The following is a 20,080-nucleotide window of genomic DNA, read 5'->3' on the forward strand; positions in this document are numbered from 1 at the left end:
CGTTGGTTTTATTTCAAAAAAAAAAAAAATACCGTTGGTTTCTAAATGTTAGTTATGATGAATAGATGAATAGTATTTGAAAATGACAGATTTTTCTCTCACATTGAATTAGTTTTTTCTAACTTTGAAAGTTGTGCGAACTCTGTAACAATTTTTTATTTATTTATTTTTAGAAGTAGATTAACATATTCGGATATTTACCTTAATTTATTAAACCAATATGTAATTAATATAAAGAAACGAATATAACTGATTGATAAAAACATAAAATAATTATAATTATTTGAATTTTCTCATTTATTAAATATTTGACATTTACTTATATGTTTTGTAATTTGTTTCTATTTAAAAAATGAATCACATTCATTTCAGAAACTAAATATAGTATATAGTGTTATTGAAGAAGTATGATTGGTGTGAAGTATAAAAGATAGAAACAAAATAACAAGAAAAATGTGTGTGTGTGGTTGGGGGCAAAGTTGTATTTAACTATAAAAGTAGCATGTAGTCAATTTTCAAGATACCTGAATAATGTGGTAGAAAGAATTAAATATGTGTGCATTTTGTTCAAGCCAAATAGTTTGCATAGGCTCTAGGAACTCTAGATTACATTTTAAAATAGCAATGCTATCATTTTATTTTTTTTTCAAAGTTGTATTTAACTATAAAAATAGCATGTAGTCAATTTTCAAGATACCTGAATAATGTGGTAGAAAGAATTAAATATGTGCGCATTCTGTTCAAGCCAAATAGTTCATTTAATAGCACGAGCTAAAAAGACCCTAATCTCTTTAAGCTGAGAGGTCATGAAATTCCTTTAAAAGTTTAGGCCATAACTCCTTCAATGAGCTTAGAAAGAGACTAAGCTGAAACAACTGAGCAAAATAACTCCAAATCTACTCAACATAAGGGCACAGTAGGATCAAATGCTCAATCAATTTTCACCTTGGGTAACAAAGCACACACATCATTGTTGGTAAGTTGTTACACTTTCTTCTAGACAAATGTTTTAAGTGTAAGAATCATCTTGTCCCACATTAGCCAATAAAAAAAATTAGTTTTATGCTGATAAAGACTCTTTAAGATGATTTAAATCACTGGACAAGATACACCCCTTTCATTTAGAAATCTATAGAAAAATTAGATATCCTAGGTTGTTAATGTTTGATCCTAACCATAGAATGTCTCTATGAACACTATTGATGTTTTTTATTACCTAGCGGAGAAGCTTTAATATGGACATCTAATAGGTAGAAATAGATGAAAGGACCGAATTGACAAGTGTAAAGCGGCTTCAAGCAATAGGAATCTGGACTTTTAGGCAGAAAGTTGTGCTTGGATTTCAGAGGTCAGATGTTCTCAGTCTTAATGTCGAGGCCTCCTGCTAGAGATGGGGACCTTAGGTACATAAGGGGAAGAAAGTCATTCGAATAATCAAGAGTTGGGACAGAACCAGGGTCAATCAATTGGCCTATAATGGAGGAGATCAAACATGTTTTTTAGAAGTTAATTGACAAGCCTGACATACCCTCGAACATGTAAAGGATGAGTTTAGTGATCCTTAGATCTACCGGTGTAGGAATGAAATGATCATATCACAGTCAAAGGAGAATGAATGCAACACACTCACAAACAAGCAAACAAGCAAGAAGACAATACACACTCAATTTTATATGGAAAACCCTACAAAATGAGGGAAAAACCATGGGAGACTGCAAGCAAAATTCCACTAGTCATAGAGAGAACAACTACACAACCAATCTCAAGTTGATGCTCTAACTTGAGATTACAATTACAAGAAGATTAAACAAAAGAAACTGAACATGTATGCATGCTCAGTGAACACTCTTGCAATTGAGAAGCTTACCTAAGTCTTCTTGAAGATGAGATCTCTGAGTCATGATTGCAGAAAAACCAATCTTCTTCTTTTTGTTTTGTTCTCCCTTTTTCCCCCAAGCTCTCTATCTCCTTGTTTCACCCCCTTTTTCTTTTGAAAGTGAGTGATAAAGAGCCCTCAAATGGAAAATCCAAAAATGCCCTTCACTAACTTAGACATGTCAACAGATGCTTCTAATCATGGGTTGGACCTAGTAACATACTTGCTACCTAACAAGATCCTCATTACCACCATTGGTCAAAATAAGAAAGTCATCAACATATAAGATGTGACACATCTTATCCCATACCCCAAGTGGGATACCATATAAGATCCCAGAATTTAGAGTATGGTTGAACATCATGCTTAGTACATCAATGACTAAGATAAAGAGTAATGAAGGAAATTAAAAGAGGGCCCCTTTACCTTAGTCTTCGGTGATATCAATTACATAACCACTTTATGCACCATTCACCAATATGGTAGCCTTAGAGGACTTTAGAATGGTCCTGATCCATCAAATCCAACGTGAACCGAATCCCTGGCCATCCAAGAGATCCAATAAAAAGTCTCAGTCTACCATATTGAAAGCTTTTGAAAGTCAACCTTCATAATATTGTCAAAGATTCTGCGTTTTTGGAGACTAAAGATTAGTGTAGCAATGTTGTCCAAAATATAATGTAAGGCCAATTGAGCAATGCCAATCATGGAATCAATAACCATACTCAACCAAGTAACCAAGATTTTCTAGATAATTTTGAATTGGCCAGAAAAAAAAAAAAAGAAAAAGTTTAAAAACGATGTTTAGTAAATATTCTAGAGTATTAGTTTAAACATGGCAAAATATTAAAAATAAAAATAAAAAATTATAATGAGCAATTTTATTTTTCTGTGCACCTCTTCCACCAACTGATTTACAAACTTTTATCATCCCAATTTTGCTTTTATATATATATATATATATATATATACAATTTCTCTTCTTTTTTCTTACTCTTCTTATTATTTTATATCCTGGTTTTGCTTTTATTTAATATAATTATGATTTATGTAATTTATCAATATATATACAATATAAATATATACAATCTAGTAACTATAGTTTTTATGAAGTAAACCATTGCTCGCGTGTACCAGTGGCGGTTATGTACAAGACCTTGTAAGTGTTTTATTATTTCCAATACCCGGATAATTTCCAATACCCGCCCGTTTGCTAGTTTATCATATAGATACTGTGAACCATTAGTTTAAAAACAGAGTAACTCCCTATATATTTGCTCTCAGCGAGATTGAATTATATTGGATGTCCTTCTTCATGGTTTCTTAACTCTGCAGGCAATCACACAAGAGAAACGAAAATAAGCCATGAATCACCCAAACAACTTCAAGAACAACAACATCACCAGCCAAGTAAGTATCTACCTATGTTCTTTTACTAGTTCTCTCTTTTTTTTTAATGGAACAATAACATGATGAAATTAAGTTTGTTTCTTGATTTGATAGGACGATAGAGGTGACAAGCTGGGAAAAAGATCAGTTCTTGCTGATTGGGATTGGAATGGACCCTCACAACCACACAAGCCATTTCAATTTCTACCTACTCAACTTGGTTATGGTGTTGATGTCAATCAAGAGATATCCTCATGCAATCAGCTTGGATCAAATTTCACACAAGACATGCAAATGGCGTCAAGCTTTAGACAAATCAATCCCACAGACAATAGTAATTTGATTCATGCTTGGGGTTCTCCATTAGACGTGTCACAAGGTGTGTTTGGATCATCTCAAATTCCAATATCAGAGCCTAACGCAGAAAGTTCAACAAATAATGGTCTTGTTGAATTTGGTTATGGTGTTGATGTCAATCAAGAGAGATCCTCATGCAATCATCTTGGATCAAATTTCTCACAAGACATGCTAATGACGTCAAGCTTTGGAAAAATCAATCTCACAGACAATAGTAATTTGATTCATGCTTGGGGTTCTCCATTAGACTTGTCACAAGGTGTGTTTGGATCATCTGAAATTCCAAGATCAGAGCCTACTGCAGAAAATTCAAGAAATAATGGTCTTGTTGAATTTGGTTATGGTGTTGATGTCAATCAAGAGAGATCCTCATGCAATCAGCTTGGATCAAATTTCACACAAGACATGCAAATGGCGTCAAGCTTTAGACAAATCAATCCCACAGACAATAGTAATTTGATTCATGCTTGGGGTTCTCCATTAGACTTAACACAACATGCGTTTGGATCATCTCAAATTCCAAGATCAGAGCCTAAAGGAGAAAATTCAAGAAATAATGGTGTTGTTGAATCAAGAAAACAAGGGTGTGTACTTTTGCTTTTACTTCTCATTTGGATTGTTTTATTATTATTATTCTAATCTAATTATTACTGTATAGGCAAATGCCTGAAGGTTTCAAGCGTTGCACTTGCCAAAAATCAAGATGCTTGAATCTGTGAGTGTTTATTACTTAACTGTCTATTGTGTCTTGACCTGTTTTGCTTATATATCTTATGTTCTTTCCTGTTCAACAGACGCTGTGAATGCTTTGCAAAGAAAGAATTTTGTGTAAATTGTCAATGCAAAAACTGTGAAAATACCATTGCAAATGCACAAAGTGTAGCTGCTGCCCAAAAGCATTTGTTGCATCTCAATCCAACTGCATTTCATCCTAAGATTATTGGAGATGTACATACGCAAGGATGCGCTTGCAAGAGCACCTCTTGCTCCAAAAAATATTGTCGATGCAAGGCGGTAATTTTCTGATCTTCATTTCTTCTTCTTTTTCCTTTTTCATTCTTCTTTCCAATTCTGACATTTTCATGCATTGTTTGTTCTTGAAGCACAATGTTAAATGTACCAATAAGTGTAGGTGTATAAACTGCAAAAATACTTTGGGTGCCAAAGGTAATAAGGAAAACTTGTGACAGTATAAGCTATCAATATCTTGAAGCATATTAACAGCACTTTCTAACTCCAAAACTGATGTGCCGATTATGGAGAAATTGCAGTACCTGGAGAAATGAGCACTCAATCAGAACAGGATAATACGGCAGCAAATGTACCGGTGGGACAACAGCCGCTGTCTCAACAACAGCCGGTACAGGGGCCAACACAAAGTCCAAAGTAAGTATGTTGGTTGTATTTTTCCATAGGCACAAGAGTAGCTATTCTTATCTTTTTGGGAATTTAAATTGTTGTTTTGTAACTCAAGCTACAGCTACGGAAGTATGGGAAATACTGAGAATCAACTAAAGTGTCATGCTACTCTGCCAGCATATTTGGGAAAATTTCAAGCATCTCAGCCTCAGCACTTTCCCTCAAAGTATAAAAGTTATGAAATTTTATTATCTTTAAAAATTAAGAACTTCATCTGATCTTTCTTGTCTTGTATTTTTCACAGTTCATATCATCCTTCTATCAACGATAGAGTAGATTCTGATAGAGTGATGCAAGGTTCACAGGAATTTCCCAAGTAAGAGCATGAACATCCCATATCCATCCATCTCGATTCATAACCTTTGTAATTTTTTTTATAATCTACACAAATTGAGATAATTGTCTGATTCTTTTGTTTGTACTCAGTTTACATTATTCCATGTTCAACAACAACAGCATCAGAAGTAGTCCATTGACCAGTTTACATTATTCCATGTTCAACAACAACAGCATCAGAAGTAGTCCATTGACCAATGAGAGCAGCGAAACAAACCATGGTACACTGCCAGTGGATGTGCATGCTAATGAAACTCTGGGCACTCAGCAACTCGCTGCATCTGCAGAAAATTTATCCTATGAGTGAGAATAGATCTCTTAGATATACATGTTACATTTCTTCAGGAAGTGGACAGTGGCTTGTCCACTTTGTCTTAAAAAGAAAAAAAAAAAAACACTTCAGGATCATTTAATCTTCAGAATTAATTTAGATCTTTGTTAAAATATAATTTTCTTTGTTTTTGCAGCTCTTTTGCTACCTCAAACAACAGCAACAGCAACAACAATAAAAACAACAACAACAACAACAACAACAACAACAACAACAGTAATAAAGGGTGACTCTCATTTCAGTCACCTGGACCAATTTCTGGATGATTCCTCATCTCCTAAATTAGCAGACTATGTTTGAAATGCTTAATGAATACCATTGATTGTACATTTTTGGAAACAAGAGAATGAACAAAGTTTAGATGATATTGTTGTCTTTTTTTTTTTTGTGGGATTTGTGAATAAATTAAACACATATTCAATGGAAAATTTGGAAGAACAAAGACCGGTGCAGATAACAAGAGGAGGAAGGGGCACCAAAGACTTATAGAGATTAAAGTTAAACAACCATGCAAAAGTTAAGCGGGTTCAGTCCATTCCCACGCAAGCTGACGCAATGCAATCAACTCCCATTCCAGTTGAACAAGTGCAGCCGGATGCCCAACGCGTTGATTTCGGTGCAACCAGCCCAACTATCATATCTCCTACTATTGCCGTGCCAGTTAACCAGATCCAATACCAAACACTTGATCATGGTGCGCCCAGATCAAGGGCTTGGGCTCTGATTCGAAGCATTTGAATTCGGCTCCTCTTGATCCAGCTCATATCTGGAGACGGGACTAATCATGATACTTTAATATTGTTTTCAAGCTCCGAGTCTCCGGGTTCATCCCAGTTGAATGGAGAAGTAATCAGTCCATGTGAATCCTAAATCCTGAATCATGAATCCTGAATCATGAATCCAGACGTAGACAAAAATCTTGTTACTCTCCTTGTAATGATTCAAAGTGTAAGGGACGGCTCACGACCATAGTTCCACATAGCCTATGAGAGCCAATCCCTCTAGTTTTATATACGACCATAGTTTCACATAGCCTATGAGAGCCAATCCCTCTAGTCTTATATACCCATATCAAATCTTCTCTGTAACTCAGTTTATGGAGAAGTTAGGGTGGTGGGTCTCTATATTAACACAAAGTACAACCTCAAGGAGAGTATTCATCCGGGACGGCTAGATTTTTTATTTTTTTTTAATGAGAATAACAGGCGATTATATATATCAAGGGTTGTGTGCACGGACTGGGAATTAATCATTCAATCTGAATACCCTCAACCGGGGTGTGATTTACTTGTAGTCCTAGAACCAAATTTTAAAATTAGGTCTTTAATTTATTTAGTAAAATCTATTTTTTATTTAAATTTTTTAACAAATATTTTTTTTGCCAAGATGAGCGGTTAGGCCTCCAAGAAAGGCAGGAGCGTGCACAAATCTCGGCAAAGCAAATGGGGATTGGGCATGGACACACATGGACACTGGAACTATCCGTACACAACAACTACTCACACTCCAAGAAAAAAATTAGTATTTTTTAACAAATACTTATTTGTGATGTTATTTTTTTTTATATAATTACTATTACTGTTATCATTAAAATAGATATATTTTAAATTTACAAGTAAATGTTAGAAATAAAGATAAAATATATCAATATAAGCAAATTTAATTTTTTTTATAATTAAAAAATTTGTAGATTATCTCATAGGAGTGCCCGGTATTTAAAATTGGTAATAAAAGATAGGAAAAAGAATTTTAAAAAATTAGTTGAAAGAAGATATATAATTGATTAAATATTAAATTAAAATATTTTTATGCATTGATTTACTGGTTTAAATTTAAAAAAATAGTTGAAATTATATTATATTAATTTAATATTGATTATTAAAAAATCAATATGTTAATTTATTATAATAAATAATTATTTAAGAACCTCTCAAATTTTGGGGTCTACCCGATGTTTTCTATGTTGTTGTTGTGTTTTCGTTTTTTAAAATAATAACAGTGATTTATCCATTTTATTAAAAATTGGGGTCTAAAACAATGTTTTAGTGATCTTAACTTTAGCATCTAGATTTGGATGAACCCTCAAAACTACAGAAAACATCTAGATTTCAACCTATGCAACTTGGTTATGGTGTTAACATCAATCAACCTAGATCCTCAAACTATCAGCTTGGATCAAATTTCACACAAAAAGGGCAACTCCTATCAAACTTTGGACAAATCAATCTCATATTCATAAGCAATAATAATGTGATTCACAATTGAGGTTCTCCATCATGTGTACCAGAATGTATATGGACTATCTCAAATTTGAAGATCAGAGTATAAAAGGTGCAGGCATCTTTTGTTCACTTCACATTTGAGTTTTTTTTTTCCCTTATTTTAACTTTTTATCTAACTATTACTGCATAGGAAGAAGCCTGAAGGTCCCAGTGTTAGAGCTCACAAGAATTGCAATGGCAGAAAAACAGGATGCTTGAATTTATGAGTGTTTATTAAATGATGCATCAAATTAATCATGTCTTTTGTGTCTTGACCTGTTTTGTTGCCTATATTTCCATAGGCTCAAGTGGTGCACTTCTTTTCTCTTCCAGGATCTAAATCATCGTTTTCTAACTCAATGCAGCAACTTAAGTATGAGAAACAGTGAAATCGAGGAATGAAATATTCATATAGCAGCTGTTGCAACTCAATTGTGGTGGTGCTCTCAGTTTACATGCTTCCTTGTTCAACAACAGCAACTTAAGTATGAAAAAAAATTTCCCTACAGTGACAAATGACAATGGTATGATGCAAGTTCAATTACTTGGACTGTGGCATGATTATAATCCTTCAGGTATGGACTTTTTAAATCCTCAGAGAGTTCTTAAAAGTGAAACTATAATTTCTGATGAAGAGAGAAAACTACAGGCTCTAGTTGAGCATATTCAGAAAAATCAAAGTAATTTTCTTGTGAAGTAAGAGAAGTAGAATTCAATAGGAACAGATTTAGCAACAAAGTGAACAAACTATTGGTCTATGTCAATCATTTCAAAATCAATCAGACCAAGATCAAAGGATAAAATCAACTTAGTAATAGAATGGTTTTCTGAATTATGCAATTGTTTGGACTAAATTAAAATTGGGCTATACAAGCAGAATAAGATCATTAAGCTGGACCAGATTGAATTCTTATCATCTTCAGTTCATTTTTGCGTGATATGAGCCAATTTCATATATCATCAACGTACATACAAGAGAACATTGTAACTACAAAGTAGTTCAGAAACACATTATCAGACCAAGATGAGGACTCAAACAAGCCTAACACTGTCAAATATATGCGTATGTTGTTCTTCTCTCTCTTTTGGCTACTTTATACTCATATAATCCACTTCTTATTGACAACATTGTTAAAAATATAAGCAAAGTTTTGTCAATAAGAGCGGGAACCATCGAGCCCCATTTTCATCCTCAGCCATTTGCAGAAATCATCCATCTCTTCCGGAGAAGTGTAATGGCCAAGTCTGCAAGGTTTCAAATTAAATTCTTTTCATTTTGATATCATGAGTTTTGATATAAGCTAGAGTTTATGCATGTTAACTAGTATATCTACCCATTATATGTCTTGAAAGAGAAATTTTGAAATCCAGCTGATCTTAAAACCTCTGCAGACTTCTCTCCTTGTTCATACATCACAACATCATCTCCTGAACAATGTTGAAGAAATAAATAGGAATTTTCATAAGAGCAAGCATCATATACTTGATTTAAAATGTATCATCCTACCTCTTCCGTGACAGAGTAGAACTGGTAAGGCTGCAGCTCGTCTTATGGCGTCTTGTGAGACTTCTACCTTGCTCTTTAAGCTCCTAAGACAAGCAGGTAAAATATATGAGGTTTGCCTGCCAAATTAGCATATATATATATGATCGTTAAACACAATAAACCGACAAAGAAATCAAGCAAAAAATAGCCAACCTGTAACATGGAAGCCAGCCACTAAAACCTATAATGACACTTAAATTGATTGGATATGGATTACCATTTCCAAATTTCCCATGAATGTAGCAGGTAGCAGAGTACAAAGCAATTGCAGCACCCATACTGAATCCCCCAATACCAAGTTTTACTGCAATGACAAATTTGGAGGAATTGAATGGCTTGGCAAACACAATAATATCACACATGAACAAATAGATAATAGAAAGAATGAGTCATGTGCATTCAATTGGACATGAGTAACATGAAGATTAAACTTATGAAAATAAAGAAATAAAGTACTTCGTAAAATAGAATAGTCTTGTATTTCTGATACATACTATTAGCAGGCTCAGTTGACAGCAAGTTTGCAACATGTGCAGCTGAAGCATCCATTCCTTCAATATCGTCTGGACCTTCTTCTGAAAAGTCCCCAGCATCGAACCCTAAACAACAAACTAAAATTATTAGTTACTGAAAAGTTAGCTGTAATTAAATAGCTTGGTGAATTTGGAAAATTAATGTAGTTATGTTAAAGATGAACTTACAAGCAGTGCAAGAGAATCCACCAAAACTTGCCACAGGCCGAGTAGGCGCAGTTGGGCATATCCATTTTATCTGCAGTTAATTAATATGCTTTAGTGAAGCTTCGATACTAGAATTCATCGCATATCATCAAAAAAAGAAAAAAAGAAAAAAAAAACATCCTTCAGAAAAAAAAAATTATAAATGGTACAAACAGAAATTTGTGCTTACATTTGGATGAGGAAGAGTTTCCAAAATCTGAGACCAGCTGCAAAGTAAAAACAGAATCACTCCAGTGGAATTGAGCATATAGTTTCAATTCAACCAAAGGATGTAAAATATCTTGGAAAAATTAAATACATAATTATGAATTTTGATATCATTTGCAGTAAATTGCAGTAAATAAAAGAAAGAAACAGGAAATTTACAGTAAATCAAGAGAGCGAACATGTGGTCCCCATAATGCAACCTTGAAGCATATGTGCTTTTGTGATTCATACTAATTCCTCAAAGAATTGATAGAGAACTACAAATGAAAGCTACTGTAATGTTAATTTATTCAGTTTAACGGTTGTAGTTCCCTCTCCCATCGAATCAATTGGAATAGAATATTGCAAGAAAATAGCAATGCTTTCCACATTGTTAAAACATGATTCTTTCCAAACAAAAGACATTGACATTCTCAAATTTCTCATATAAAATATTTAGCATCTAACAATACTAGAAAAACCAGTAACATATAGTGCTCAATACCAGCAAAGCTAGAAACAAAAAAATAAAAACAACAGAGAGGAGGATAGTTCAATCCAATATATACCTTGCTCCATTGTCACCAAGACCATGAAGCCAAACAATGGTGGCTTGATGCCTTCCCTTAGGCTTCACAACGTAAGTCCTCCCATACTCAACAGATCTCCTGCTAGTCCTGTTACCTGAATCTACACATTGAATACATTAACACATAGCAGTCAATCAAAATAAACTAACACTGGAAATGAAAGCAATAGTATGAGATAAAGAGGAAAGTGGGCAAACCAAAGCCAGATGAGCGAGAGCTGCTGCCATAGTTCATGTCTGAACACTTATAAGCTAGCTCTGCAATGAAAAGAACACTCAAAGGACCCTCAGTATTTATAGTAAACTGAATCTGAATCCCAAATGGAAAGAAGAAGGTAGAGTGTAAAGCATATAAATTTTTCTTTTTAAATTCTTTCTTTTGGGGTTTTGGGCTAGTGAGAGAATCTATGAAGAGATGAGACACCAACACTTGCATGCATGAAGAGAGAGGCAAGAGAACACAAAGGAAAGTAATAAAAGAAGTAGTGAAGATAGGGACCGGTGCCAGGACTAGCAAACAAGAATCAATGCTTGTGAGGCACTGATGGAGGTGGCAACAACAGCAAGCCAGGAATATATTCAGTAGTAACTCATCAACATGCAAGAAAATTTTTTAATCCATGCAAGCCTCCAAAACTTATGAGCATTAGCCTCCAAAACACTGACATTAATTGAAAGCAATTGAACAGATGTCATGTTTGCATGAACTTTCAATGTTGTCATGATGAGGAACAGTGCATCATAACAAATTTGAAACATCTGAAAGCTCACATGCCACCATACAAACTTTAGTATAAATGGAAGTTAAATTTAAAAAGAGGAATTACTAGTACTTCATTTCTTTGCATGATAATGTAACACATTGGCCTAATCTTGTCTAGCCTAACAAGGAAATATGACCGTTGATTGAAAGGGCAGTGTTCTCATTGATGTAGAAAGCTTCATGTCTTTTCCAAATTCCACTTTGCATGTACCTTTTAGAATAAAATTGGTAGGTGGAAATGGAACATTAGCATGCAAACTTTGTTAACCAAATTCATCTCACTCTGAAGCTACATCCCAGAGAAAGAATATATTGTGGCCATCTATACTTGTGCATGGGGAATCATATTCACAATAATATTATTTGGGTTTATTTGGTGAAGAGCTTTTTCTCTTCTATGATTCCTGTAGGAATTTTAAACTTAAAACAAAATTAAGAGCAAGGTTCAATGCTTTCATTAAAATGGCTATACTTGGAAAACTTTGGCTTTACTTTTTAGCATTTAGCAGACAAAAGGCACCTGCATGAGAATATGATTCTGTGCTTTACCTGTTTTTATAAAAGAAGAAGTAGAATGGTTGTTATGCTTACTTTCATGATCAGAATTGATGAGCATTTTCTCAATTGTTAACTTGCAATTGGCAAAGCATGATTGAACTTTTAAAGAGTAATGAAACATTGAACATTTGCACACAAATTAAGATTGCCAAGTTTGTGAGAGATCGGATCTAAGATTATGCTTTTATGAAAGTAATTTTATTTTTCATTCTTGTTTGCAAGCATAAATGAAAAGTAATTCAATTGTGTTAGTATTGGAAAGGAATTTATAAAACAGAAGATTAATGAAGTCTAGAAGCTTGCTTTCATGGATTCCCCTCTCTAGTTCTTTAGTTGTCTTGTCCTTTTATGTAATATATATATGAATTTCTAGATGCTGTATGCTAACATAAGGCAGCATCTTTTATGATGTAAACCAAATATAGCATGACACAACTTCAACAGTTGATGTTGTGTAAACCAAACATGGAGTTTATAATATTCATATTCTTAATTTGTTTATATAGTTTCATGGGGAATCAATGAATAAACAGAAGTTTTTTTTTTTTATATAAAAACATATCACTAGCTAGGATACCCTCCTCCCTCCTATACATCACAAACCAAAACTTTTTGGGAAAGAGGAGCGGGATGAACCCACTAGAGATCCAAGGATGTGCACAAATCTCGGTGGAATAAGTGGGGACAGGGCCACACTCACATGGACACTGGAACCACCCGTACATAACCACTATTCACAACTCTCAAAAATATGCTCTCAGCCTAGAATCAAACTTTTATTACTGGGTGAGAGCTCTATCGGCGACCCGTGTACCAATAAATCCGAATGTCGTTGGCACACAAACCAAAACTTTAAATGTTTTGATTTTTATTAAACCTAGCACATCAAAGTGGCCATGTATGGATACTGCCTTTCCACTGTTTTTCCCCAGAAGTCCTACCCATCTTCTATAACCCTTTTCTCTCTTTCTCTGTGGCCGTAACTCACTTTTATTTTCATATTCCCCACGTTCCTCTTTTTATAAGGTGGAGTCATTGCATCTATTATGGTTGGGTTATCTTTCACTTTAATCTTTGCATTCCTATTTTGTACTCGTGTTAAGAAATTGTGAGTTGTTTATCCATCCTCTTATTAAAAGATAAAATTTTATATTTAACTTATAAATATAATTTTTTTTTTTTTTTTTACAAAGACAACAATCAAAAAATAGACATGTATGATGATGTACTAGTTACGATGACTTAATTATTTCCTAGAGATTTATTAATTATGTCAAACATTACAAATTACTAGTTATATAACACTTGTCACCGTTGTCAAAAAAAAATATTAGTTATTTTTTCTTGATATGATCGACCATCTCTAGTATTTTGACAAATGAGTAACAAATTATTGACATATAATATGTAAATATATACATACATTATATATATATATATAGTAAATTTTTTATTTACATTTTATTAATGTTTTTAAACACCTAAATAAGTTAGAATTTAGAAAGCTCGGTTACTGCGTACCATCAAATGCTATTTTGATTTCACTATTAAATCACTGTCACCTCAAACATGTGTTATATGTTAGACATGAAAAATAGAACTTTGACATTTGGTTTTTGTTAACGTGCATGAATGATCTTTTTTAAAATCATTTCTTTGGAGGCCGCTGTTCTGACTAGGTATAAGTATAGGGGTTTTGTTTTTTTCTGTAGAGAGCCTTAGGACTCCATGTAATTGAGGCTTTTTAATAGTTTCTAATTTAGGCTATTTAGCCTCATACCAGTTTTTTTTAAAACATTTATTTAATAAATTTGAGTACTTTGTCCATTTTTCAAAATAAAATAAAACCAAAGTTTAATCATAATTCTCTTTAAAAGATTTTCATTATTTTTTTAGCCATCGGTAAACATCCACTATGGAAAAGCATATTTTTATATTTCATAGATATTTCAATACGTTTTAAAGAATAATTTGGATGTGCTATAACTCTGTTTAAAAAGCAGGCCTCCTAAATACACAAGTGATATGTATATATATACTCAAAGAAATTTCTTTCAAAATAAGTTACAAGATATTTTTGTAAAAAATAAGATATGATGAAAATTTTATTCGAAATTTTCTTAATCTAATTAAGGTGAAGAATTTTTATTGATATTTAATTAATTAACTAATTTCTTAAAATTAATCACATTAACATATGAATAGGTGTGATTGATAAGGTTGCTTTTGATTTTATGAATGCAAAATCCTTCAACACAAAAACTGTCTATAAATAGAATTAGTTATAAGTTCGGGAGGAGGATAAAGTGGGTCAATAAGGCTATCATATTTTGTTGGCTCACCAAATAAAAAATAAAAGTATAATATAATAGCTTATCCTATCCTATCTTTTGTATTTTATCCACCAAATAGGCTTTTAATAATAACAATCATGCGAACAAATTATAATTTAATTTAAATTTTTAAATATTTTTGTGTTACTTCCAATGTAATATTTTATGTATTAGTCTCTCTATCAAAAAGTATTTCATATAAATAAGTATGACTTGACTATTAATTTTTAAAATATTTATAATAATTTATACTTTTGTACACTAAAATACTTCCCAAATAAACCAACTAATTCTTCATCCCAATATATTAAAAACACAATTTTGAATACTACCATATGAGTGAGAGATTAAATCTCTAATAACTACAATGCTTCATGTCTTTTTTATATAACCCAATATGTCTATATATAACCCTCAATTAGGCATCATTAATTAACAATATGAAAATAATATAATTCATGTGTAAGATTTAATAACACTTTCATGTAACATGAACTTTTTTACAGATAACATTACGGTATTTGGTTTAAAATTTATGTAGTGGTCCAGTTTAATATTCATTAATAACAAATACCTTTAATGTTACTAAAAAGTCTCACTCTATTAACCAAGATATATTTGTTGATCACCAATAGCAATATAATATGTGGCAATTAACAATAAATATAAAATTTATAGTTTTCATACAATACAATTTAATAATAAAGAGTGATAAACGCAAATCTCAAAAGGATAGATGGGCATAAAGTGCACCAATTATAGTGACTTACAAATCTCTTAAAGATTTACCAATATAGGACGGGCAATAAGAAAGGCAATGAAGGATATTCAACCACATACTTATCCGAGATGATATTAAAGAATTAATGATAAATCTCTTATACCATGTAACTCTAAAATAAAAAAAAACATGATTCCTTCTATAGGAGGCCCATGTCAGGACTAGTGAATAGTATTATAAGAGCAAAATTTTAAATCCTTGCCTCCTTCAGCATTTTACGATGAGTTATCATTGGTTTACTCATGGTTACTCAAACTTGAATAATATGATACCTATAATTATATATGTAAGGAAATAAAAATTATTTTTTATTAAATAATAAATAAAATTGACTTTGTAAATAGCATTAGTTGCTCAAAGGCCTTTCGTGCTCATCCTCAACAAGCAACTTGGTGCGGCATTTATTTGGTCTAGGCTCTAGTCCTTAATATCCTCAACAAGTAAATGTATGGCTATTGATAACATGCTGATATATATAGGACAGTATGACAAGTGTGACTATTTCAACTAGTTTTGAGTTTGCATCTTTTGACTAGAGACTTACGAGAGCTCTATTGACAGGACGTCTTTTTTATATGCTAGGTGTTACATGTGCTCTTTAGACCTTCCAATATCAATGAATATTATTATGTATCTATTTATATTTTTTTAAAAACTGAAATTTGCAGTGTCTCCACTTCTCTATTTCAATTTTCAAAGCCTGTCGATTTCTGTGCACAAAGAAAGAAGCTCTATGTCAACTTGCTAGCAAAATTTTTGGGAAAAAAAAACAAATACCCTCTACTCTGAGGACCGTTTGGTTCATGATAATGACATATTACTACATAATAAAATTACTATGATGAGAATATTATATAATTAAAAATATTATAGTAATTTGATATAATCATGTTTGGTTAGAAACTCTTATTATTAGGAATAGTTCATTGCCGTGTTTAGTTATCATAGTAATTAATTTGCTAAAATATAAAAAGTTATAATATTATCACGGTAATCCAAGATAGACACTAAATTTAGTGATAATAGGATTACCAATTTTTTTAGTAATATTTATAAATTAATAATGTGATATTATCATCAAGATTATCATCGGTGTAATATTAAAAATAATAATATTTTTAAATTATTAAGTAATATATGGTAATTTTTCTATGTTACCACAAACCAAACCGCATTTAGTGCACACATGCAACTTCTCGCTTAATTATCATATCACCCCAAGCAAGCAAATCAAACATCATGATAGAGTCGGATATATAGACACTCATAATTAGTCACAAAACTCCCTAATAAAGACTTTTCCCATCCATGAACAAGTATATCTAAAACAGTTGAAACTAGCTTTTCAAAGCTCATCCTCATTTAAAATATCACCCAACTTTTCATATCCCAGTTACAATCTTACCGACCAGATAAAAAAGACAAAGAAAAAGAACAAGTAACAGTAGATCCAACATCATCAGGCTTATTATTCTTCTGATCACAACGATAACCGGCACCATCCACAGCCAAAAGGTCCAACATGATCATCTCCGTCTCCGGCGGCATCTCAACCACCAACCTCCCTTCCAACATATCCACCACCCTCGCCATGCTCGGCCTGAGCTTCGCCTCCTCCTGCGCACACCAAAGGGCCACGCAAGCCATAACCATCACCTCCCTCTCCTCCACTCCACCACCCTTCTTCACTCTCTCATCCACCACCTCCATCACCTTCCCTTCTCTCACCTTCTCCGCAACCATCTTCGGAAAATATGACCATCTTCTCTCATCCCCTACAACCATCACATTCCTCCGACCGCCCACCATCTCCATCAACACCATCCCATAACTATAAATATCACTCTTTTCAGACACACCATTCTCCAAGAACCATTCCGGAGCCAAGTACCCTCTTGTCCCTCTAATGGTCGTCACTACCCTACTCTGATCTCTTCCCATCAACTTAGACAGTCCAAAGTCTGATACAACTGCTCTAAACGCTTCATCAAGCAGTATGTTTTCAGGCTTGATATCAAGGTGCAAAACTCTAGACCTGCAATCTTGGTGTAGATAAGCTAGAGCTTTGGCCACTTCAATGGCGACCTTGTACCTCAACCTCCATGGCAAGCTTGGAGAAGCTTCAGCTCTGGGGAATATCCACTTGTCTAGTGATCCATTTGGGATGAAGTCATAGACTAGGAAACGTGGCCCGGTTGAGACGAGGCAGTAGCCGAGGATGCGCACGAGGTTGACATGTTGCACTGAGGCGATGGCCGAGACTTCCGACCGGAACTCGGTGTCTGCTTGCTCGGCTCCAAGCTCAATCCTTTTCACTGCTATCTGAGTTCCGTCTTCTAAGATACCTTTGAACACGGAAGCGGAGGCGCCACGGCCGATCATAGCATTGAAGTCGTCGGTTGCGCGCTGGAGATCTTCGTACCGGAATTTGGCCGGCAAGCCGGCAACTTTACGGAAGAAGCTGTACTCGAGACGGAGATCGGTGCCGTCTGGAGTTTGGGATGATAAGGAGAGTTTTCTCCAGTTGAGTGAGTTGTGGAGAATTAACAGCCATGCAGTGATGGAGAGGATTCCGGCGGCTAACACGCCGGCGAGGAGATAGATAGTCTTTGATTGATGGAGACATAGCCAGAGGATGAGCATGACGATGAAGACGCCGGTGATTGTGCCGGCGGTGAGGATCTTGGCTCGTTTGGAAATCTCCATTGGAAGTTTATAATATGTTTTGTTTGAGTATATATTTGAGAAAGTGGAATAAAGTCAAGAGGTTGAGATTTATATTGTGTTTGTTTTGTGATTTTAGATTAAGAGTCAATAATTCTTATAAAAATTAGCTTAGATAAGATCTTATATTGCTTTGGATGGAGACGGTGAGAAATTTATAATTTCGGGAAGGGTTGAATTTGAATTGAACAAATCAAATCGCTGAGATTATATATATATAGGAATGTTTCAAAGAGTTTTTAATCATGCTATTTTTTATAATAAGGGATTATTGGGCCATGTAAACAATGTGAGATTGACTAGAGTATATAGTTGATGAGAACTAGAGATTGAATTTAAGGCAAACACTCCAATAGTAATTAAGCAGATGCGCCTCAAATGAGCTTGCAAGTTGCAATAGAGGTTTATTATTATTTTGTAATCATTAAAAATCTTTAATATGTTTGGTGTGATGGTACCCGCACTTATATTATATCATTATTGTGGTGCCAAGTCTTGTTTAATATAATGGTAAATTTTTTCTTTTACTACCTTCAACTACCTGAGCCCTCCCAGGAAAATTTTTTTCCTTTGGGCCCGTATTACTCCCCCTCTTTCTATTTTCACACTTATTCCTTGCAAATTAATTATTAGGAATTGCGCATTTACCTCCCTATGGCATGACAATTGGTTTGACCTATATATTTATTGCATTTTGATAAGACGCTTCATTCAGGACACCCCTACTTCAGAAAACTTTATTGAGTAGCCTCTCTTTCTGATATCTTGTCACTCCTGTGTCTTTTTTTTTTTTCCAAAACTGTTCAAGCACCACAATGATATGAAGATATGGAAACTAGACAGTAACAAGTTTTTGGAAGGGGAGCGGGGCGAATCCACTAGAGACCCCAGGAATGTGCACAAATTTCGGTAGAATAAATGGGAATGGAGCCACGCTCATGTGGGCACTGGAACTATCTGTACACAACCATTGTTCACAACTTCCAGAAATGTGTCCTCAGCCGAGAATCGAACTCTTACCACTCGGTAAAAACTCTATCGGCAACTCGTGTACCAATAGACCCAAAAATTATTGGCGACAATAATAATTTTTTTTTTTTTTTTATGTTTGATCATTTTTACTCATTCCTTTTTGGATGGAGGGATGCGCAGTCCTCTAAGCTCATATTTCTGGAAAACTTTTTGTCCAAACATGATTATTATGCTCAATTGGCTGTCGAGATAACAAAATCCTTACTCGGGTCAATTTCTTGAAGAGATGTTACAATACATAATGGGCCACTTTGCCATTAAGCCACTAAAATGCCACACCACCTTGTCTTTAATAAGTGTGTTTTGCTAAGCACATTTGGCACTGCTTTAGGCAAATCTTAAATTTGCAGTTTTGTCCTCAAACCCATTGTGAAGCCTAAACCTTCTAGCTTTCTTCTCTAGAAGCCTGACAATGCATTTTTATGGGATATTTAGCTTGAAAAAAATAAAATAATCTCTAAATCCCTTCTTTTTCCCTATTTTTTAATTACCATTAAAATGTATTTTTATGCTATTTTCTTGGATTAATATAGGGTGAGATGTGCATTAATGCTTCCCAAGAGAATCGTTTTAGAAACTCAAGTGTTTCCTTGATTTCTTAATTGTCAGATCAGAAAACCTTATCGACAAACCCACAATCTTCAGCGGAGTGAGCCATTCCACAACGACAGCTGAGTAGGACTCTTGTTACCATATGGTAGATTTTGTCGACTCAGACTTTTCTCTTATTTTTGCTTAATTATCAGTTTATTTGTAAATACTAGCAATACCTTTGGAGGTTGCTTCACCGTTTTTACTTTGTCATGTTATTTTCATTGTTATTGACGTATTTTTGTTGCTCTATTGTATTTTTAAATAA

General features: G+C 33.8%; 3 protein-coding genes across 4 annotated transcripts; 1 reads left to right on the forward strand and 2 right to left on the reverse strand.

Moving 5' to 3' along the window:
- The first annotated feature begins 3,210 nt into the window (after positions 1-3,210).
- On the forward strand, positions 3,211-5,684 carry LOC120258593. Its single transcript, XM_039266053.1, has 9 exons — positions 3,211-3,286; positions 3,380-4,206; positions 4,281-4,337; positions 4,417-4,636; positions 4,726-4,789; positions 4,894-5,008; positions 5,097-5,207; positions 5,286-5,357; positions 5,468-5,684. The coding sequence occupies exons 1-9, from the start codon at positions 3,242-3,244 to the stop codon at positions 5,682-5,684; spliced, it is 1,728 nt and encodes a 575-aa protein (XP_039121987.1). The 5' UTR covers positions 3,211-3,241.
- Positions 5,685-9,052: 3,368 nt separating this feature from the next.
- LOC120259105 (acyl-protein thioesterase 1 homolog 1-like) lies at positions 9,053-11,478 on the reverse strand. 2 transcript variants are annotated; one of them, XM_039266642.1, is made up of 9 exons: positions 11,229-11,478; positions 11,011-11,125; positions 10,425-10,461; positions 10,217-10,286; positions 10,010-10,114; positions 9,669-9,819; positions 9,477-9,559; positions 9,304-9,397; positions 9,053-9,214 (listed from the first exon to the last, which is right to left on the reverse strand). In XM_039266642.1, exons 1-9 carry the CDS (start codon positions 11,464-11,466, stop codon positions 9,124-9,126), a joined length of 984 nt encoding a protein of 327 aa, XP_039122576.1. In that variant the 5' UTR covers positions 11,467-11,478; the 3' UTR covers positions 9,053-9,123. The 2 variants fall into 2 exon arrangements, with proteins under 2 accessions (XP_039122576.1, XP_039122574.1); XM_039266640.1 differs by having other exon boundaries at positions 11,011-11,131; positions 11,229-11,477.
- A 5,384-nt stretch (positions 11,479-16,862) lies between these two features.
- Positions 16,863-18,224, reverse strand: LOC120258324 (probable receptor-like protein kinase At5g20050). The gene has a single exon (XM_039265699.1). The coding sequence runs from the start codon at positions 18,169-18,171 to the stop codon at positions 16,867-16,869; it is 1,305 nt and encodes a 434-aa protein (XP_039121633.1). The 5' UTR covers positions 18,172-18,224; the 3' UTR covers positions 16,863-16,866.
- Between the last annotated feature and the right edge of the window lie 1,856 nt (positions 18,225-20,080).

This window comes from Dioscorea cayenensis, chromosome 4 (assembly GCF_009730915.1).
Source record: "Dioscorea cayenensis subsp. rotundata cultivar TDr96_F1 chromosome 4, TDr96_F1_v2_PseudoChromosome.rev07_lg8_w22 25.fasta, whole genome shotgun sequence".
In the NCBI taxonomy this organism is placed as follows: Eukaryota; Viridiplantae; Streptophyta; class Magnoliopsida; order Dioscoreales; family Dioscoreaceae; genus Dioscorea; species Dioscorea cayenensis.